This window comes from Vicugna pacos, chromosome 3 (genome assembly GCF_048564905.1).
Source record: "Vicugna pacos chromosome 3, VicPac4, whole genome shotgun sequence".
Classification (NCBI taxonomy): domain Eukaryota; kingdom Metazoa; phylum Chordata; class Mammalia; order Artiodactyla; family Camelidae; genus Vicugna; species Vicugna pacos.
Genome location: NC_132989.1, coordinates 43,790,067 through 43,813,843, shown reverse-complemented (window position 1 = coordinate 43,813,843; position 23,777 = coordinate 43,790,067). Strand labels below are relative to the sequence as shown.

Sequence of the window (23,777 nt, the reverse complement as noted above, 5' to 3'; positions counted from 1 at the left end):
GCAGGGCGTCTGCCTTCTAACGGAGGCACAAATGAAGGCAGAAGGAAGTCGACCTTTACCGGTCGGAGATCTCAACCGGTACAGAGAGGCGTTTCCTTCTCCTTAAGAATTATTTTAGTGTGTATTTCACCTTATATTTATGTACATAGTAAAATCCCAGCAATTAGGGCTTCCTTAATTCAGAGTTAATGCTAATTCAGACACAGGGAAATTTTGTCTTCTTGATGTTAAAACGACTGGCCACTTATTACAGGCAAATGGGAGACACCCTGGTATAAAAACAAAAACAAACCTTATAAAATGCATCCTTAATATATCTCCTTGGTTACATAAATGACTCATATAATTAATCTAAATTACAAATGAATCTTATCTGATTACAACCTGAATTTTCTACTAGTTGACATTGTTTTTACTCTGCAGTGTTTATTTTGAAAATATTCTACAATTTCATTTTAATGTTCATTCAAATAGGAATTATTCCACCCCACAAGTGAACTTTGTTTTACTCTACAGCTCTTCCCAAGAAAGCTGGTTGGTTTTACTTTCATTGAATTGGTCTCTACAACTTTCCTCAACCATAGGGATAAAAATAAAGGAAGAAAAAAAATTCAGCTGGAAAGCTAAGACACAGATGACACATTATGACACCTGAGTCTATCATAAGCCAGACTACAACTTAACTAGAAAGTGGTAATATGTTTTAGAAGAAGTTCGTTGTGACCTGAACATTTAAATTGAAATTACCAAAGTAGTAGTTACTGAATTAGTCTGGTTCATACACTTAGTGACATTCCAGAAAATCTAGCTACTAATAGGACACTGCTTGCTTTTGAATTTGGAGATCCTCTCCGACATTTAGCATTACTTGCTGAAGTACTGTCCATACAGTATGTGTTACACCAAATGATTCTGAAGACAGACCAGAAAAACTGGTTTGGCTTTCAGATCATTGGAAAAGATACACAAATAGCAGTTTTCTATAAAATAATAGATTGTGTATATACAAAGTTTGTAAGCAGCAATGATTCAAAACAGCTTGCATATCACTGGGTCTGTGATAATGGACTAAATAACTTAGTAGAACACTCCTTTACTTTTCTTCTGTTTGTGTCTTCTACTTGTAAGAGTTCTTTTAGTAAGAAAGATTTTGAAGCATTTTTCAGGTTTGTGCTTTAGATGTTATTGATCAAATTTAGTAACTTTCCAGCTGTGTGAATTGTTTCGAACTAGTGAAGACTATGGATCTTTAAAAATATAGAAGAGCATTTCTTCCATATCATAATCTTGTAAGAAACATAACCTTGTTATTTGGTGTGATTAGATCATTGGTATGGGCTTTAGAAAAGTAAAAATCCCTTTCTGGGTGGGATGTGTAAATCTATGTATGTACAAGTGGATGTGACTAAAGTTGGAGAGCTTGAACATGCTTCTCCTTGACCTGACGCAAATTCTAGTAGGAACCAATTTTTAAGTCATATTTTAAAATAATTTCAAGCAAGTCAATTTCAGTTTTTTATCATTTAAGTTATTCCTTCATTCATTTTTTACACAATCAGTTGAATATTATTGGCCCTTTTTACTTACAAGAAGCTAAAGGTCCCTGTCTATTGCTAGGAATTCTATGAAATGGTAGATATGGTCATGTTTCTGAGTAGTTCAAATAAGTAGGTTTTATATATTTTAGAATTATTCTATTACTAAGTAGATACACTTTATTTTCTTTTCTATCTGTATATTCTGAGGAAAAGAGACATTCGTAGTATACCTTATTAGGAGTTGAAAGTGTTAAAAAATCTAATAAAGGGAAATTTAATGATTTAAATAAAAATTTAGGAAATAATGAGTATCTCTAGATTAGTATTTATTCATAGGACGCTTCCTTTTTGTAGACTCAACTCTTTTACCTTAAAAATGAACACAAGATTCTATTATCATAAGGGAGGTTAGTGAAGGTTGGTCTCTGTTCAGCTTTCCCCTAAAACAGTGGTTCTCAGCCTTGGCTGCCCATTGGAATTAGCTAGGGAGCCTTAAAAAAATGCCTGGGCCCTGTCCCCAGAGTCTCTGATGTAACTGGTGTGGGGTGTGGCCTGGGTTTTGGAATTAAAAAAAAAATCTCTCGTGCATCTCTAGTGGGAAGCTCTGGCGCACAGCAGCAGCAGAACCTGTGCTTGCTACATTTGAAACAGGGGGTGAAAAAACGGGAGAGAATGGCCTGCTGACCCTGGGCATCGTACAGAGGCCCACTTGGCCTCTGCTTTGTGAAGGAGGTCCAAGCTGATGAGGGGTTGTGTGCACAGTAAAAGCATAGAGATCCCCAGTAGGTCAACATTCAGGCAGTCGCCTTACATTAGTCTAATTAAGTCTGTTCATTGCTTAGTCCATGTAACTGCATAATTGTCAGAAAGAAAGTTCTTGAAAATGGTGGTATCAGTAGCACCCAAATCAGTGTGATCACTTTAATTGTTCTTCTTGTCTCTTGGAATTCTCCCCAGCCAGAGTTATTTTTAAAAATACAGCTCAACTATTTATCAAACATCAAATGCCAGCCATGTGCCAGGCACTGTGGCAATACCTGAAATACCCCAGAGACTAACTCCCTGTCTTCCTTGCATGAACAGCCTGCAGGGTAAATTGCAGTAGTAGAGACAAGGTGGTAAGCCCTCCAAAGAGCGTCCACTGGGAGCTGTGGCAGAGGTTAACAGGAGGGACTCCTGTTGATACTTATCTGAGCTACTGTTCAAGACTTGAGGGATAAGAATGTGCCAGCCAAGAGCAGAGCCCAGCTCAGGGAGCAGTGCGTGCCCGGCCCTGGGGCAGGGCACTTGGACTGTTGGAGGAACTGGTGTGTTGGAAGCTCAGAGAGGAAAGGGGTGAGGGAGGACCGAGAGGTGCAGGGCCATCAGACATGGCTGGTGGCCTGTACACAAGTGTGCGTTTTATTGCAGGTAGTTGTTTGGAGTTTGCATGTTTTCTGATTGCCTTGGATGGGTTCTAAACAGGGGGTGACATGATACGATTTACACTTTAAGGTCATTCTGGCTGCTCTGATCTCTGGAAGGAATTGGCGATCCTGCCAAACTGTTGCTGATTCCTTTCTTCCTCACCTTTCAGCTTTTGCTCCTGCTGCTGCCTCTCCTTGGGCCACCACAGAGGGGCCCTCTACTGTGCTTAAGTCAGTATTGGGCTTAGAGGCTGCAGGGTGCAGAAGTAAAATTTGGAAGCGCTCATTTGGCTTCCTAGCTTTTCTCGTGGCTCACCACCTTGGGAAACCTCTGGGTGGGGCTCAGGTGCACCTGGCTTCCATCAGATCTTGGCGTGTTGGAGCACTTGGCCAGTGCTCAGGGAGGGGCAGCCGGTGCCTTATCAGGTAGCTCCTTCCTACTGGTTACTCTTACTTTCTGTGTACATAATTTCCCTTTGAGAGCAGGGCCTTCAGTCCTCTGCCTCTGTGTTTTCAAGACTTTTTGGCCACCCTTTAGAGGCAATTTGAAATCTAATTTGAGCCTTCTCATTATCAAGAGCTGTTGACAGAGTAACTTTAATCTCTTTACTTTCTTCTGTTTCTGATAAGAGAAGGCAGACTGCTGGATAATAATAGGAACCTTTATTATTATGGTAGACCTGCCCTTTTCCCTATTTTTTGCTGAGATACAATTCCCATGCAACCCTTTTAAAGTATACAGTTCAGTGGTTAGTATATTTGTAAAGTTTTACAACTAACACCACAATCTAATTCCATATTTTCATCACTCCAAAAGAAAACCTTGTACCCATCAGTAGTCACTCCCCATTTCTTCAACACCCCAGTCCTCAGAAACCAATAGTCTACTCTCTGCCTCAGTGCATTTGCCTATTGTGGACATTTCATGCAAATGGAATCATATAACATGTGGCTCTTTGTTTCTGGAGCAGCCGTGCTTTTCCTGGCATTGCGCAGACACGAGTCTGAGACGCCTCTCAGGAGCACCCTCACACACACAGAGTCCAAGCCTGAGACCCAGAGTAGCCTCCTCCCACTGGTCCTGGAGTGTGGGGGCTGTTCCTGTCGCTGCTTCCTTATTCAAGTGGAATTATGGGGGAAAGTCTAATGACTTTGTTTTCTGGTTTTATTTTTGCCCTGCAGAGAAGGGAAGGAGGAGGATTTGCTTTTTGTCTAACTCAGCAACCTTTTTTGCTCAAATTCTATAAAAATGTCTATTATTTTTCTTTTTCTTTTTTTTTTTTACTTCGTATATTTCTTAAGGATTAGGCTGCCATCTCTCTGGGACTTTCAGACTTGGGCCTTAGAGATTAGTCATGTAGTCTGATTATTTTAGTTTTTAGAAGACCCAGGGACAGAGAGAGATACAAGGTTTTCCAAGGTCACACAGAGGCCAGACTTGGCCAGGAGCCTCCTGTTACTACCCAGGAATGTGAAAGCACATTTAGGCATATTTTAGTACCAAGCTAGAAAACATGAAATACGCTTGGAGCCCAGCATTTTAATGTTTATATTTAATCTGATGTTTGGCAACACTTTTCCAATCTCATACCCACCTCAGTGATGTGTCATTTTATCTTGTCTGTCCTCATCAGCCCAATTTAAGCTTTTGCTATCAGTATAAAGAGTGTTACTGCTTTTAGCTGTTTGCAGGGTTGATGAACACCTGTGCAGCACTTTATTTAATCAACACTTAAATATCTCTGGTTAAGTGCTTTACAAATATAGCTCATTTAACCTTCATGACAACCCTACAATATATTCCTGTTTTACAGATCAGGAGATGAAGAGAGAACAGTAACTTGATTAAGGTCTCATAGCAGTAGATGGTGAAACTAATATTTAAACCAAGGGAATCTGACCCCACAGTTCATGTCTTTAACTTTGGTATATTTCTTCCCATGTGGCTCTTTGAGTGTCCCACAGATACAAGCCATAATCATATATAGAGATGAAAATTAACTATTGATGTAACTTTTTCTTTTATCAATTTGACTGTTAATACAAATACATGAACTTCATGCAGTGTATTTCTCAAATAAGGTACTGCCATCCCAAATCACACATCTGCACATGTAGTCATTTGCAGTGTTTTGTGAACGTGAGTTAAAATGTATTACTAACAAGTTCTCTCTCGTTAGCTGCGATGTAGCATTTTACGACAGCAGCATTATAAATCGTTATGTGCAGAGACCTGTTTTTTTTTTTTTCAACCAGTGCAAGCCCATCTAAAGATGGCACACTGAATTGGATCTCTTCAGGGAATACGGCCTTGCCTTTAGTTCTTTGCCAGGAAGGCAACAAATCTCAAGGGGGAGATGTTTGGGGATGATCTCTATGAGGTCAGATCAGAAAAGGAGATGTGACAGGGAATGTTTGAAGGAAACGCTGTCAGAATTACTACAAGAGTCATAATACAATCAACCACAAGTAAAAGCTGCAGCACCTTCTTAGCAAATGATGCACAGCACCTAACATGAGGGAATATAGGTTAAAAAGAGTTGAAATCTACAGTTTGCAGGGGTAGACTCCTGAACAGAGAGGCTCACTACCAGGAGAGTTTGGGCAAGTTGCCATGTGTGACTGACAGTTCTGAACGCTTTCTGTTTCTCGGAAGCAAGTCACATGAAGCAGAACGAGGCTTTCCTAATGGTGCTGGAGGATGTGTTTGTGGTTCTCTTCATAGACTCATTACTAAGGGGTGTGTTTGTTTGCTTGTGTTTTTTTAAAAACTTGTAATTATCTTTTTCTTTTCTTTTTTTAATCATGGGCACTTGGGAGCAGATATCTATTTTTCTAAGCTGCTTATGTTCTGTTACACCAGCTTTTCTCTCTGCAACTGTGTGTTCTTTGTTAAAAGTGCTTCAGGGCAGAGCAGCGCATGCCCACACATTCCTTCTCTGGGTGGAGTGAAGCACATGCAAATATTCCGGCCTGCTGGGCACTGGGACCAAAAATATAACTGGCATTCTGTAGATGGTGCCTTAAACAACTCTGCAGACTTAAACATTTAAACATTTTACCTTTGTCAGCTTTTTACTGGTTGTGTTTTCACTTAGTATGACTGCTAGTATTGCTGAACTATTTTAAGATGAAGGAATTGTGGAGAAAACTGAAAAACTAATAAAATATCCTTCTAACAACCTGTGGCTATTTTGCGGATAATTACAGCCAGCAATTTGGTTAAGTTTTTGTTCTTTCCCTTTGCCTGTGGAGCAAATAAGATGAATAATTTAAATGATTTATTCATAGCCTAGTTTCTGGGCTCTAAAACAATTGTGGAGGGAGAGCTCATTCCAGATACTCTGCTTTGGAGTGCTCCCTATGAACTGTAATGACCTTTTTTGTTCTCTTCATGAGCGCCTTGGAAATAGGGTCTGTTTGTCCTTCTGAGATGCCTTCATCTCCCCTGTCTGAGAGTTTTCTTTTTCAGGACTGACTTTGAGTGAGTTTTCAACTTAATATCCTCGGGTAGTATATAAATCAAGTATAAATATAAATGGGACATTTTAAGGTATTTAGTGCCTGTCAATAAGATTACCAAGAGAACAACAAATTAGTATAGCAGAAGTTTAAAAACAACTTCAAAAATTGCTAATGAGATTACTTTCTGTAGCAGTTGAAATACAAGCAGGGGCTGTAGAAAGCTGTCCTGCCTTCGCTCTGTCACTCGCTCTCGCTTATGATTCCTGACGTGGAGCCATCCTCCGCCCCCTCACACGGCTACTATATATATCCTGCCGCTGCAGGCAGTTAGGCCAGGTGGTGCAGTGGCGGGATCCCTTACATGTCAGGGGTAACTCTAGACTGCTCTCTGCATCTTGATGGGGCCCTCCTCTGTCTGGGAAAGTTCAGTTTAGGTTGCTGCTGTGTAGGTTGTAAGGCTGCTTGAGCGTAAGGTAAACTTTATGACATATTTACAGAGCCGTCATTTTATTGACAGAGGGTTGTCCCTGCAGGATTCGCATCTGCTGTTTTATTGCTTCGGTGTTCTTCTTTTCTAACCATCTATCAAATAGTTTAATACATTCTGTTATAAAAGGATGAGTTATAAAATGTTAGCTAGGAGAGATCTTACAAATCAAGCTGCTGGAGTTACAGCCACCTTTCACAGATTTGGAAACCAAGGCCACAGAATGAAGTTACATGACTCAGGTCACAAGTCTGTTGAGGCACAACCAGGTGTAGGTCTAGGGGTGCCCGGCTCCCCTGGCCTGCGCACTGCCGGTGTTCCTCGTGCTTTAAGTCTGACTGTGACTGAAGCCTCCATTTTGCATTAAAAAATAAAGTGGTGGGCAGTTAGGGAATAAGATTACTGTAATTCGACACCAAAGTATTTGACCACTAAATGACTGGTTTTTTTTTGTAATTCAGTCTCCATTAGAGGTATTTTATAGACCCATCTTAAAATACATTTGCCTGTGAGTTTAGCTTATTTTATATTATGCATTTCATTGGGTCAATCATTTTATTCTATAGGAGAATACTGTATTACAGAGTAAAGGAGCATGGTATATTTTTTCCATTGTTCTTGTATAGTCGTCTTAGAAGATAGTTTCTGTATATCCACTGCTAGCGATCGTATCTTTTTTGGGGTGGGGAGAAGGATTAGGCATGATATAAACAGTGAATAAGCAAATTGGCTTTATTATATATTTAGTTTTTTTCTTTTCTTTTGCTTGTTTCTTTGTTTTCTCTCTTGCTGTTGGTCCTCTCTCTTTTGCTTTGAAAGCATACCTACTCTGTAGTGAAAAAGTGTACTTTTCTGAGTGCCTATAGTTTCTGATCTTTTTTTTCCCATGAAGAAGAAAAATCTTTTCCTTATTGGCATGGAAACAAACTACCGTTCATGTTTTAAAATGTGATTTTTTTCCTTCTAATTTGACACACTGTATAAGTCAAATTTGCAATGGTAGACTCTCGAACAGAGGTAACAGGAAATAGGAAAACCATTTTGAGCTATCAAGAATTTCTTCTTCACATTCTCTGACAGACACAGCCAAAAGCAGTCCTGTGCTGCAGACGGTCACATTTTGTGTCTGTTGTATCAAAAAGGATTATAAACATTATGATCCATATTCTTCATTTTCAAGCTTCAAAGAAATCTACCTTGAACTTTGGTATATTTGTTATTAAACATAACTTACATGTAAGAAATAAAACAAAGTAAATAGACCAGAAGTAGATTCCTTTCTGTTCTTTACCAACAGCACATCTCAAAGCTTTTTATTGCTATAGGTTTTATTATGAACTGCTTTTTTGGATGCACTGTCAAGTCTAGTAATATAATCAACTCATTAAAATTAAAATCCTGTTGATAGGTACAACTGGTTTCAGTAGTAAAATCAGTGCTCTGAAGACATATAATATTACTTAATTTTACATCACCTGGCCAGTTTGAACTGTAGGAAGTTACATGTGCACCATGTACAGTATCACTGGTGTGTCCCAGTTTCTTTGGTGTGGGTGATCAGAAACGTATGTGTATGGACCTGATCATTACTAGCTGAATTAACCCATGGGCAAATAGCTTAACTTTTATAAAACTCAGTTTTCTCATATGTAAAAGGAAAGGATCGTGTATGTCAGACAATTAGTACAGAATCAAAATCTCAGTAAGTGCTTAAGTAAGGGTGGTTACTTTTAATTAGCAAGAAGAAAATTGACTTAATCATAGTCATGGTTCTCTAACTCCAGGCCACTGAACTTGTAAATGATAAAGGGAAAACCTCCCAAGTAGTATTTTCTTTCACTTATTCTTTCCACTTATTCTTTTTTATTCATTGTCTTATTTTTCTCCTGTACTTATTTCAGCAACTCAAGACATCATGAGCATATTAAGAGCAATAAAGTTGAATAAAGTTTTGTTGTTCCAAGTTGTAAATATGTGGTATGGCTAGTGGTTTTCTTAAGTTTTGGGTCAGTGGTGTAAATATTTCTATGCACTGGGCATAATTTTAACTAACGATTTTAAAATATTAAATCTATTTTATACTTCATTTTGTTTCCATTGACATTTCCAGTTTGTTGTAACCTCCTTCACAGGACCCCTCCCCAAGAACATGTGTGCTGCTTACTTATGCACAGAGCTGGCTTTATTTATTTATTTAGTTATTTATTTATTGGAGTGGGGAGGTCATTAGGTCTATTGATTTATTGTTAGTTGCTTTTTTTTAAATGGAGGTACTGGGGATTGAACCCAGGACCTCATGTATGCTAAGCATATGCTCTACCACTGAGCGATACCCTCTCCGCTATGGAGCTGTTTTTTAACTGTTTACTTTGGGTCCTAGAGCATCACCATTTTGGCCCCAAAGCTTCAGCAGCATCAGGGCATCGTCAGTGCTCAGTACATGCTTGCATGGGAGTAAGTCTGTCGCTGACAGTCTGTGGTGGGTCACTTAGACGGGACTTCCTGGCCATCTCACTTCATCCCCACCGCCAAGAATGTGGTGGAAAAAAGTAAACCAGTCAGGTTTTGGTTTGTACTGACAGTGAATAATATTATTTTTTTCATTTCCTTTCTATCTTAAGAAAAATTATAGCAAAATCAAGAAGATTAAGCCAGAGAGTCTTATTCCCTGTTAGGAGCTGCCTCCTGTACTTTAGTATGTTATTTGGAACTCAGGACGTAGGAATAAGTAACTGCAGAACTTCCAAGCTTTTTGGATTTCTCATCTATCTTAATGCGTCTCGTTCATGGTAGACAAACATGTCTATAATACATAAATATAATAGGCACAATTTATACTCCATTCTATTGCAGGAAATTGACATTTTTCAACTTATGGACATGGATGAAGGTGTTGAAATACCCATTAACCAGGAATAACCTTTGAGCCTGAAAAAGTTAATAGTGTTAAAAGTGCTCAATTTATAACTCCATCAAAGAGAATGTAACATCCATCCTAATGATACAATTTAACTAAAGTCATTGATGGAAGAAGAAAATCTCAGTAACTGAAAGTATGACAAATACCGCAAAGGCATAGAAAATGTGGCATTCCTCCTCATATCCTATTTGCTAGTTTTTATTTCTTAATGATATAACAACTGAATATGTATAACAGTAAATTCAGGTAAAAGTTGGGTAGCATATTATTTGATATATTATTTTTTATATTTGTTAATTGCTTACACCTCTGAAGGCATGTTACACATAATAAATATGGACTTTGTCTTAAAAAGAATTTACAAATATATAAATAGGTTGTACAATGCATATACAGAAAAGCATTTTTATCTATTTTGCTTACTAAGAGCATGAATCTGAATTAAGAGTACATATGTAAAGGTGGATGTTTTCTCTGATGGATGTGTTGTGTCTGAAATAATTCTAAAAATAGTATGGCGAGTTATCTCTTTCCTGCCCTCCTAAGTGAGCACTGACCATAAACAATGATATATGTAATTAACAGATGAAACCTCAGCAAGGGAAACAGGGCTGTTCCTGACCATTATCTAAATATCTCGCCTAAGTTTGGTTTAGAAAGCTTTTGCTGGTGCTGCTCACCTTTTATGTCAGGGTTCAGTCAGCTGCTTCCATTAATAGTGGCCTAAGTGATAAAGACCTCGAATTACCTACGTAAGTCTGGAGGCTGATGTTCCAGAGCTGGTGCAACAGAGGTTCAGGCTTTTTTCTGGTTACCTTGCAGTGCTGGCTTTCCTCCCCATGCCCGTTGCTCCAAGGTATAGCAAGACTGCTGTCCCTTCTTAACGAGTTTTCAACTAGTTCATCTTTAGGATGTCTTCCTTTTGCCTCAAAAAATTATGTATCCCATCAACTGTCCTTAGTTTACACGATTTCTTTCTGGCAAAGTGCTTCGGTGATTTGCAGTTTAGTCATGTCTGTGGGTCAGGCAACATTTAGATTTTGTGAATGATGACTCAATTTGGGAGGGAGAGAATGCTGGTAGCCCAGGGCTGTATCTTCTCAAACTTGGTTTTCTTCACACGTGTTTAATGCTATCCTTTGGCCGTTTTTGGTTCCTGCTCTTGCTTTTAGAAAACAGTAAAGAAAGAACTAGATAAGCCAACAAGGTGGAGGCAGCCAGTACCAGGCACTAGGGCCGGGTGGTCCGGATGAGGGCTGGCCAGTGGGTTACGTCCACATCGGTACCAATCCAATAGTAATGTGGGGACTTTGTCCTCCTGTGCAGCATGGGTCCGTAAAATGTTTTCAGCAGTGTCCAAATTTGTTCCTACTGACTTGCCAATAGGATTTTGGCGTTTCAGCTAAGCTTTTACTCTTTGTAGTATTTGAGATTTGGAGAATGAGGTACAATTAAAATCCATGAGTAATTCTCTAATCTCCTTTTAGCCTTATTAACAATGCAGTTAATCCTTTACCAGCTCTACATAGACAGAAGAACTGGAGTGTTCTTACTGCTCTCTGTTTGTTTTAATCCCTTGCCTCCTTATGATAATAATAAATGATTACTATATTATAATTATTACCTATTAAGGTAATATTTCTGAGTGCTTACCCTGTTTAAGTGCTTAACATGTATTAACTGAGTTAATCTTCACAGCAACACAGTCAGGTTTATCATCCCTGCTTGACAAATGAAGACACTAAGGCCAAGAAAGACTTGCCCAAGGTCATATACCTAGTAAGTGGCAGAACCAGGATACAAAGATGCAAGCCAAGGTGGTGAAATGATGTAAAGCCAGATGAGCACTGGAAAGAAATGAAGGGAAATGCTTGGCTGTTTCATAGTTCAGTGTGATAATTTTTTGATAGGCTGCTTTAAGTGGAAAATTAGAATGAGTCAGTTTCACGTGATGAGCTCTGTGACTTTCTTTTCTCCTTCTGTGTCTATGTGTATTGAAGGCCTTTTAATGCTCTAAAACACAACAGATCGTGTCTGATCATTGTCAGAGAAGTTTGTTTATGAGAAAATGATGAGCTGTTTCCTCAAGAGAGCAATTAAAGAAATGTGTCTGATGTTCATTTTAGTGTTTGCTTTTAACAAAGCCCTAAAGAGAGATTAGTCTTATAGGAGGAAGTAGTTATAGAAAGTCTGGTGCCCTATGGTTTTTTTTTCCACCAGATAGAAATCTTTTTCATGTCTTTTTTTTTTTTTAACTAAAAATAGTACATGCTAACAGACTCACAGATATAAAGAACAAACTAGTGGTTACCAGTGGGGAGAGAGAAGGGGGAAGGGGCAATATAGGGGGTGGGGAATAAGAGGTACAAACCATTATGTATAAAATAAGCTACCACGATATATTGTATAACACAGAGAATACTGCCAATATTTTACAATGACTATAAATGGGGTATAACCTTTAAAAATTGTGAATCACTATATTGTACATCTGTAACTTTATATAATATTGTCTACCTGGAGATAGAATCAAATTGCACAGGTACAGGCCCAGTCCAGCAAGACTGCCCTTCACTTCAGACACCACTCGTGAGCCTAGGTTGTTAACCTGTGCTTCTGACCAGCTGGCTATCCCAGAAGTCAGGGATGGGACTGAAAGTTCCAGCTCCTAATCACACGGTTGGCTCCACTGACAACCAGCTCCCTCCTTAGGTACTTTCCAAAGGTCTCAAGTTAACATAACAAACAAAAGACACCTTTATCACTCTGGACACTTCAGAAATTGCTAGGATTTGGGGAGCTGTGCAGAAACCCAGGATGAAGACCAAATATATATGGGAAATATATTTTGGCCTTCTGAATGACCAGATAAATATTTTGCTTATAAATCACAACACTGCATCCACTCACTTGGACAAGGAAGTATCTAAGTCAGTATCATTTAGGAAACCTCAGTTTTAAGTTCTTTTCTCTTCTCACTTTTTTAAGTCTTAGGCTCCTCAACTGTACACTGAGTGGGTTAGACTGCCTCTCATGTTCATTCTTTTTCTGACTAGCTTATGATGTTATGACATGTAGACACATTTTAAAAAATGAATATTGTGCTATTTTAAATTAAAACAGTAATTAAATGCTTTAATAACAGAAGTAGTTCTATTTATAAAAAAACTCTTCACCTTAATAAGACTCTGTGATCTTTTCCTGTCTTCTTTCCTGGGCCTTGGTTTTTTACAAAGCTGTGATTAATGTGTGTGTTCAATTTTGAGTTCTTTTCTTCCTACTTTTCAGCGTTACTATATAGTATTCCAAGTGTGTCAACATGGAAACTTTTGAACTCATATCATTAACTTAGGGAACCGACTGTTTTTAATTCCTTGAAGGACGGAACTTGAACTGTTATGGTAATTTTTCTATTTCTGAATCTGTGGATCTTGACTAACATCTTAAAAATAATGACATAGAGAGGAATTGAAATACCAGAGTGGGTTCATGAACTGTTTATTTGAGTTTATACTTGTGTGTGGATATATGTGTTTGCTGGGCCATGTATGTTTACTGAGTCAGGCACTGCTCTGGTTCCCAAAACTGAGACCTTAAGCAAAATATAATTATGTATCCCCCTTGCCTGGCATGGATGTGTAAGAAACACATTTTTATCATGCTAATAACTTTAGAAATCCACTTAAATGTAAAAAGGTAAAGAATATTCTATACCAGATAAAGCACAGAGGGAAAAATCTTGCATGGAAAGGGCACTCATTTGTTAGTTCTTTGGTCCATGTATTTGCCTGTGCTCTTCCTTTGGCCTTCTGCTACATCCGCTAGTGTCCATGGTAGAAAGCTAACAGACACAGACAATTTGCAGGAGACAAGCCATTATTTTATAATCAGCTCTCTTAAAGTCATTTTATGATTCTGTGTCTACGGTGAAAAACTTTGCCTACTCTTGATGTTCAAAGCATGTCTTCTTCCTCTCCTCCTTTTCCTCACATTGTTAGCAGTCAGCTCATTCAGCTGTAACTTTCCCCTCCTTGGTTATTTTCTTAAACCACTCATGCAGGCACGCACCTATACCCATAGCTGCTTCTCATTAATTCAGAGGCTTTCTTAGTGAGTGACTCAGCATGAGTCATCAGCCTAACTGTCTCTTTGGGGAACCCATTTTACCAATTAGCCAATGTATTTTCAATAATTAACACACCACATAGGCTAAACAAGATTCAGACTTCTTCTAGTCTACTGTTGTAGTCCAGCTCAGTTATGATAAGTATCCAGACATATATTAGGATAGGATAAAATCATAGAATTCAGGTTTAGAGAGAAGGGAGTCCCAGGACTAGAAGAAATTTCTGTGATTCAGAAGTAAAAGAAGGGTATTTAAATTTTAGCAATGAAGTTGATTTACACTATACACACACACACACACACACAAAAACTCAAAATGGCTTAAAGACTTAAACATAAGACAAGATACAACAAACCTCTTAGAAGAAAACATAAGCAAAACATTATCTGACATAAATCTCAGCAATGTTCTCCTAGGGCAGTTTACCCAGGCAATGGAAATAAAAGCAAAAATAAACAGATGGGGCCTAATTAAACTAATAAGCTTTTGGACAGCAAAGGAAACCATAAGCAAAACAAAAAGACAACCTGTGGAATGGGAAAAAATATTTGCAAAAGATGAGACTGACGAGGACTTAATTTCCAGAATCTATAAACAGCTCATACAACTTAACAAAAAACTGAACACCCCAATCCAAAAATGAGCAGAAGACCTAAACAAGCAATTTTCCAATAAAGACATACAGATGGCCAATAAGTAAATGAAAAATGCTCGATACTGCTAATTATCAGAGAAATGCAAATCAAAACTACAACGAGGTATCACCTTACACCAGTCAGAATGGCCATCATCCAGAAGTCCACAAACAAATGCTGGAGAGGCTGTGGAGAAAAGGGAACCCTCCTACACTGCTGGTGGGAATGCAGTTTGGTACAGCCACTATGGAAAACAGTATGGAGATTCCTCAAAAGACTAGGAATAGACTTACCATATGACCCAGTAATCCCACTCCTGGGCATATATCCAGAAGGAACCCTACTTCACAATGACACCTGTGCCCCAATGTTCATAGCAGCAGTATTTACAATAGCCAAGACACGGAAACAGCCTAAATGTCCATCAACAGATGACTGGATAAAGAAGATGTGGTGTATTTATACAATGGAATACTACTCAGTCATAAAAAATGCCATTTGCAGCAATATGAATGGACCTGGAGAATATCATTCTAAGTGAAGTAAGCCAGAAAGAGAAAGAAAAATACATATGCTATCACTTATATGTGGAATCTTAAAAATAAAAAAAGACAGACAAACTTATCTACAAAACAGAAAGACTCACAGACATAGAAAACAAACTTATGGTTACCAGCAGGGAAGGAGGTGGGAAGGGATAAATTGGGAGTTCAAGATTTGCAGATACTACTATATATAAAATAGATAAACAGCAAGTTCATACCGTATAGCACAGGGAACAGTATTCAGTATCTTGTAGTAACTTATTGTTAGAATATGAAAACGAATATATGTATGTTCCTATATGACTGAAGTATTGTGCTGTACACCAGACATTGACACAGCATTATAAACTGACTATACTTCAATAATATATTTTAAAAAACAAGATAAAATTTAGCTCTATTCATTTATGGAATGACTTCTGTTTAAGCATAGTACTGAAAAAGTCCTATTAACTGATCAGGGGAGGAAAGATCAGTCTGAGGACCACATGTTGACAGTTGGAACCAAACGGACGTCACAATGTTTGTGCTCACCTATTTGTTATGAAGTATGTTATGAACTTTGGAAAGTGCCTAAACTATGTTCCAGAAGGGTTTTTTATGGAAATGCCTGTGCACCCATGATGTACGTCAGTTATTGGAAGTGCCTAAGAACTGAGTTACATGAGTGAATTCTTGATACAATCCTGGTGTCAGGACCCCACTTGAGAGTGCAGATTACTCTAGTTCCCAGTGGTTTGCAGTATCTCCTGGGGCCTTGGTGGAGGCTAGAGCAGGTGGAGATCCAGGGGCAACTGGTGCTGGTTTCTCTGGTGATCAGAAGGGTGGTACTAGTTAGAACAGCTTGTCCCCGTATCTCCACACTGCTGCCTGTGGTCATGTTGTACTCCTGCATCTGGTGACATGGTACGTACATTTACTTGAGTTTCTCAGTTGGTGCTGGAGGGCAGTTGTGAAAGCACCATGTTTGAAAATGTTTCATTGAGATCTTACGTGATACACCTGCTTGTGTGTTGCCTTTCAGAATTAAAGCCATAGAGAGTCCCAACAAAGAAGATGATACCCAGTGGCTGACCTACTGGGTGGTGTACGGTGTGTTCAGCATTGTCGAATTCTTCTCTGACCTCTTCTTGTCATGGTTCCCCTTCTACTACATGCTGAAGGTAGGTTGGCTTTTCCTGAGCTCCTCTGTTTTCTTCCATCTCTGTGTTTGCTTTCCTCCCTACCACTGAAATGAACTCCATCTCAGGACCTGTGTGCAAGGCATAGGAACAAATGCTTGAATGTTGGACATCTGTGGCTCTGCCTCAGATTATATAAACAGGAAGACAAGATGCAACATGTCTGACTTATTTTGTATACTACCTTGGAAACAGCCAAAGCAACTGTGTCCTTAAGATGTGCTTGATAATAATAAAGGATGGTAATACTGTGACCTAGCCGAAGCACTGCTGTTAGTTTGCCAAGATCCTGTCTTCATGCCATGTTGTCTGAGCATTACAAATTTTATGAAGTCATTGATTATTCACAGTGGTGTGCTGGAGTCACTATTTTGGGGGAAAAATATACTTAATTTCCTATATAGGTTTGGAAAAAGAAGATGTGAAATGGGCTTGCTGAGGAAGTCATTTTAATAATGCTGGCAGGTGCAGTAGTCCGGGATCAGCCCTGCCACACCTTGTGTTTGGCAGAGGACTGGCCTTGGTTACCACTACGTCAGGAAAGGGAGTAGGAGGTTGAAGCTCATCCCTAACGGGACCTATATCAACTCTGGACTTGCAACAGAGGTGAATGAGAATGAAAAAGTTCACACCCTTTAATAGAGTGGTTGGCTCTTTTTCCCTAAATGCGACAAGCTGTCTTGAGTTGATTCGAGTGTCTTCATGGAAGGATCCCTCATGCCCTTAGTCACATAGGATGTAAACAGTGCCTCAGATTCACCGAGCCAGACCTCCCAAGGTGTGGGGAGTAGTGAATTCTGGGTTCTCTTCTTTCCCTTCATACTCTTAAGTGTTCACTTTAATTAGTTACACACAACATATTTTAAAGGCTCAGATAGTTCTGTAAGAGTTCTGAAGGTCTGGACTCCTGCTCTCTGAGTTGGCTTCCTTAAAAGCCACCACTGTCCCTTCACTTATGGCAGATTTTGTCATTTGCCTCTGTCTCTAAATCATATTCTTACTTAGCCACCTTTTAATTTTTCTATTTTACACATTGGCTCTTGATTCGCACTGGAAGATAAGGATTTAGCTTTCTTTCCTCCCTCGTCCCTGCCAAACACATGCAGGCTAGTCTCAAACTGCATATTAAACGTATCCCTACCTTGGAAATACATCTTCTCGGAGAAAACTGAACAGTGACAGCATTAGAATCATAGAATTATTTGTCCTGTTGTAATTTATAACTTAAGGATTTAGTGTCAGTGCTAATAGTGCCCAGAGTTCAGCTGAAACAGCAGATTCTTTGTGTGAACTGCAGGTAAGAGTGGGCTTGTGTTTGCCCTTGGGAGTATCGTCAGCTGGCAGTTTGAGGGCAGCGTGATTAAAAGGACGGCCAGATCTGTGTAGCTCAGAGGATTCCTGAACAGCACCTCGAGAGTTGAGGAGTAATTAACTTTATTTTTAATACAAGGAAGTTATTTCATTTGAGAACTGGAGAATGCTAAGGATGTAGGTAAAGAGCAGTAATTATTTTACTGTCTCAAGACAATAGCTAGAGGGAAGCGGAAATAACTAAATGAGCAGTCTGGAGGATAGCCTCCAAAGTAATCACACTGGAGAGCTACAAAAGTGTCGACTCTTGGCTCTGGTCCTGTCTGGTAGTCATGCTTAATTCATCCAGAAAAGGGGAATGAATCAGCTGTTCTGAATTGCTGAAGGGTTGATACTTGCTCTGAGAGTATTTCAGAGATTTTCAACAGCACTAAGAACTGTAGGAATTGGTAATCCTACTACTGCCTTGTGTACTTCCTTCAAGTACATTAATTTGTGACTTTCCTCAAATCTGGCAGAAGAGGAAATCGACTCTCAGAGAGGTTGTTTGATTTACCTAAAGTCATAAAACTGGTACCAACTCTCCTGATTCTTAATCTAATGCGTTATTTCCACTTCACCTTGAGGCATGTGGTTATAACACGGGCATGTGTCTCGACATCAACAATCCATTCCTGACATTCAGATATTCTGTGTAGGAATACCAGTCAGGAGACTGTTTCCTACCATTTTAAATGGTAAAAATTAAAATGTCTTACATGTCAATTTAAAACTCCATACCACTTTCCTAAATATTAATAAATACAGCAAAATATAAGTGACAAATATCATACTGGATGTTAGATGTTAAAAACTAACTCCAAATTGTTTCTGCTCTTCAGACAGTTAATCTAGTCGGTAAGAAACTACTGCTTTGTAAGCACATCCCCTGGGACACTGCATTCTCTTCAGAATGTCCACATGGAAATCTGATACTGTGTCCAGGATTTAAGTTCTCCTTTTCCTGCACATCCTTTTGTTCAGTGTTTTACTGAGTTTTCAGTGTGTATGTATGTATTAGCATTACCTGTATAAGCAACCAATGGCAAACATGAATGTTTGGGTATTAAAAACTGAAAAAGTCTTCCACAGGGAAATGTTAACTAAAGAGATAGTTGTAGGGTTTGCCTGTTACCAACCTGCGCTCTCAGCAGAGGAAATGAAAGCTAAAGCCAGTGAAAAATGCAGTCACACTTAGTTCTCCATTTTGGGTTAATGCGTATGTGTAGTTCAGAAAGATTTCTCTGGCAACATCTTCACAAAGATAACTGGCCAAGCCCAGGGTGTGCTAGAGCAGAGTTGCTGGGAAGACTAACAGTGAATGTGGAACTACCCACACATACTAAAGACTGAGGGTATTTCAAGGGGTTGTCTTTATTTAAGTGCTTGGACCTGAAACAAAAGGTCTTACTTGCCACTGTGTGTCGGTGAGGCCTCACTGGAGTTCTGGGTGCTTGCACATACAGCTGTAGTGAGACTGTGAGGTGCCCCTGCTGTGCTGGATGCTCCAAGTGTTTATTTTCTTATAAAATCTGTATGAGGTAGATTTTTTAAAATTCTACTAATACTTATAGAATCAAAACTGACTTAACCAGTTAAGTAACCTGCATGAGGTCCACCCAGCTGTTAAGTGGCAGAACCAAGACTGGAACCCAGCTTCTCTGAGCCCAGTTCTCTTAGCCTCTGTATACTGTTGCACATAATTCTCTTAGATCGCAGTTTATTGGATAGAGAGATCTGTATGTATCTTTAGATCAAGATTTTAAATTTTGTGTATTTTGTTCTGTATTCTTACTAATTTCTAGGTTTTTGATATTTCAATTTCTGTTGGAAGTGTTAAAATCTTTGATTGTGGATTTTGTCCATTTATCTTTGTAATTCTGACTTTTAAGTTTACATATTTCAAAGCTATATTTGGAAGCTATATATAATTATAAATTATATAACTAAAAATACAATTATGTAATTATAAATATAAAAAACACAAAGCTATATATAGTTTACATTATTTCAAAGATTCAGGCAAATTGTTCTCCTTTTTGACAAATTACTTTTCTTCTTTATCACTCTGTTTAGCTATTTTGTCTTATGTTTATGTACTATTAATATTACTATATGAGCTATTTTGAGAGTTGGTATCGGTCAGATGCATCTTTTTTCATCTCTTTTAGTGTTCCTGATTGATTTTTGTCTTAGGTGTCTTTCTTATAAGAAGCAAACAGCCAGAGTTTGTTGTTTTTTCCTCTTTTAAATCCAGTCTAGTAACCCCTGTCTTTTGAAAGCTTGCCCCTCTGTAATCTATTTAGAACCTGCTTTGTTTTGTATTTTGAGTGTAATAGCAGTTCACAATGGAAAGGAAATTTCTCAGTGCCAACATGGGACTGCTGGGGTGAGCTTTGGGTACACATGTATGCATTTTAACGCAAGCTCCCTGTCATGAGTAGTTATCTCCCGACCAGCTTTGCATCTCTAGAGCAAACTTCAAAGACTACCTTAGAAAAGCAACGTAGTGTCTTGATTATTTGAATACAATCTTTGGTCTGGAATAACAAGGACTAAGGCCATACTGTAAACTTTATGACACAAGAAACTGAGAGGTTTTTACTTTAGGGAGAAGTGGTAAAAAAACCTACAGATTTGCAACCTCAAAAAATGACTTTTATAGAGTCACCTAGCCTGTGTGGAATACAGTACATAGACAGACTCTTTTAAACTGAAAGAACACAGTATGTTGTTTATCAAACATTCTAGGGAAATGAGCATGTCATTCAGAATATTCCCTTTTTTGCTTTTTATCCTATAGAGGAATAAACTGCTTGGACAACCTAAAGTACTGAGTTGTTACTTATTTAAATAAACACTAAAGTGTTTCTCAAACATAATGTGACAGTTCTTGCTTTTTAAATTTTTAGGGTAGAATTCTTGTCAATTTGTCATCTCAATGGCAAAGGAGAGTCAAAGAGAAAGAGAGTCAGGAATAGTATCTACATTCAAGGGGAAAGATGACTAACAGCTGGCTGTAAAGACTCCTTGAAGGCTAAGATCTGACAAAAACTGAGTTTCCACTAAGGGAAGAATTCAAGAATGGCCAGGGTATTTTTTCTGTAAGAGGATGAATAAACGTGAGACTTACTGAGGTAAGCCTGTTGAGAATAAACCTCACAGATGCTCATATGAACAGGGTTTACCCACACAGATACATACTGTGTTTTTTTAATTAAGAGTTATAATTAATAAAAAGCCTCTTGTAGCTCTCAACCAAAAAGTGGTCCAAGTTAGGAAGGACGTTAAGCTGCTGGACGTGGTGTGTTTTACCTTTCTTTTTCAGTCAGCTTTTCCTTACTAGGTCATTGTTTGTCCTGCTTTTTCCATCCAAGAAAAGCACAGCTGTAGCCTGAAAGAAACACTGGAAATGCTCTTGGAGAAAATAGCAGAGGTGGTGCTACCCCGGAGTGGCGGTGGCTGTGTGTAGTCAGGTGCCCCTGCCCTCCATCACCATTGCTGCCTCTCCCCCGTGCAGTGCGGCTTCCTGCTGTGGTGCATGGCTCCCAGCCCGTCCAATGGAGCGGACCTGCTCTACAAACGCCTCATCCGTCCTGTCTTCCTGAAGCACGAGTCCCAGCTAGACAATGTGGTGAACGACTTGAAGGACAAAGCCAAAGAGACTGCAGATGCCATCACTAAGGAAGGTATGGCTGAGGGACAGTTCATTCAGTATGAGACAGGACGGGGATATCCCGGGCCCAAATAACAAGCTGCCTCCCTTCTGTCCTAACAGCATTCCTCCCACACGCCAAGGTTCTCTGGGATTTCTTTACCAAGACTTTGCCTGGGTGCTTATATTCCTCCCAGCATTCCTCTGCCATGCCACACATAATACATCACTCAGTCAGCACATTAGGAAAAATGCCTTTCCTATGGTGGCTAGAGATTTTAGAGAGTCATCTCTATTTGTATATGAATACAGTCTCATTAATTCATTTCAGGTTGAACTGCATAGGATGCTGTTCAGATTGCTTTTCTTAGAGGTCCAAGAGAATGCCTTCAGTCAGCTCTCCTGATTCATTCATTCAACAAATACCTGTTTATTGAGGTGCTTAATATGTGCCAAGCATGTTCACAGCACTGGGCACGAACCAAGGAACCAAACAGACTATATACTACTTGAACTTACGAAGCTTACAATCTTGTTAAGAGAGAGACACCCACGCACACAATAAAATTTAAAAGCACATTATATGGTATAGTTAGCAGGTGACACAGAGAACAATAAAGCAGACAGAAAGATAGGGAATGCCAGGGTCTGAAGGGAAGGTTACAGTTTTAGGTAGAATGATTTAGGAAATCCTCACAAAGGCGGCTGTACTGGGTCAAACTTGAAAGTGCTAAGGTTAGGAATCCTGGGGGAGAATGCGCTGGATAGGAGACACAGCACATGCAAAAGCCGGGAGCAGGAGCAGCATGATTAGAAGGCAGTAATCTTGAGGGAGAGTTGAAGGAGACAGGGTCAGGGAGGCTGGGGAGTGGAGCTGGAAGGAGACAGAGCCTGCAATGCCTCACAGGCTGTTGTAAAGGCTTTGGCTTTCACTCTGCATGAGATGGGGTGCTGTTGGAGAACTGTGTGCAACGTGATTCGTCCTGTGTTTGAGTGGGACCACCCTGGCCACCGTAGTAAGAACAAACTGAAGGGGGACAGGAAGGAAATCAGGAGACCAGTGAAAAGGTCACTGCTGTGACCTGGCTAGAGATGATGATGGTGGCTTGTTGTAATGGTAGCAGGAGCAAGTAAGAAGTCACTGGATTCTTGATATATTTTGAAGTTAGAACACATAGGATTTGCTTATGGATCAGGCGTGGAGTATGAGGGAGGAGTCAAAGACAAGGCCAAGCTTTTAGCCTGAACAGATGGAAGGACAGAATTGCCACTGAGCTGGGGAAGACTGGGTGTAACAGGTTTAGAGGAGAAAATAAGGAATTCAGTTCGGGACATAACTTTGTGTCTACTGAGTACCTGGAGAAGTCAACACAGCCAGTTGGAATATAGATGTTGAGAGTTCAGAAGACAGGTCTGGGCTCGGGATAGAAAGGTGGGGGTCACCCACATGTAGTCAGTGTAGTAAGCATGAGACTGGATGAGATCACTAAGAGAGCTAACATAGTTAGAAAAGAGGAAGTCTGAGGACTGAGCCTGGTGGCCACCAGTGTTTAGAAATTACAGAAATGAGAAGCAACCAAAAAGGCAGACTGACAAGGAGTGGCCATTTGAGGCTGCAGGGAAACCATGAGACTGTGGTATCCTTGAGGCCGAGAGAAGAAAGTGTTTGAAAGAGGAGGGAGTAATCCATCGTGTCACATGATGCAGGTGGGTCAAGTCAGAGAAGGACTGAAGACTGACCATTGGATTTAACAATGAAGAAGGCTCTGGAGTTTGTGGAGTGGTAGGAGCAAAATCCCCATCAGAGTGGATATGAGAGATGGGAGGAAGGACATGAGAATGGAAATTAGCCTTGTGAGAAGTTTCCTGCAGGGAGGCATAGAAGAAGGTCTGTAACTGGAGGAAGGCACTAGGGTCTTGAGGATGTTCTTTTCTTTTTCTTAAGGCAGAAGAAACAAAGTAGGTTTGAAAATTAGTAAGGAATGATCCAGTACAGAGCCAAAAAACGGATGAGTGACAAGGTAAATTGCTGGAGGTCTGTCCTTGAACAGAGCGCTCTCTCCCCTGGACTCCTGCTCCTGGGCTCCCGTCTACTTCGTATATTTTCTACAGTTTTCAGTGTGTTCTAACTGTAGCCTTCATAGCCTCCCACTTCAGGGTCACCAGTTTTCTTTTTAAGAGATTTCTTAACTGCTCCTACCTGCTCTCAGCCTAACCAGCAACCTCTGGTGACATAATTCCCGTTGAGTTCACCCACATTTCTCAGCCTTTGATTCTCTTAGATCTCACTACTTTAAAATCCAGTTTTACTTTGATATGATACATTCCTAAATAAGGGTGTAAGAATGAAAATAAGAGGAATTTAGATGCTGACACATTTTAGATTTTTCTCAAAGCTTCTGGAGTCTCCAAAAAGTAAATGCTTACAAAGGGCTAGTTGGGAGGCTACAGTTTCTTTGTAAACTGCTT

General features: G+C 39.5%; 1 protein-coding gene across 1 annotated transcript in view; it reads left to right on the top strand.

Moving 5' to 3' along the window:
- The window catches only part of REEP5 (receptor accessory protein 5), a 28,190-nt gene that overhangs the window by 1,309 nt on the left and 3,104 nt on the right, over positions 1-23,777 (top strand). Inside the window, exons 3-4 of the mRNA XM_072958267.1 lie at positions 16,147-16,285; positions 21,174-21,342. Coding sequence (XP_072814368.1) covers positions 16,147-16,285; positions 21,174-21,342 — 308 coding nt within the window. The remainder of the gene's footprint in view (positions 1-16,146; positions 16,286-21,173; positions 21,343-23,777) is intronic.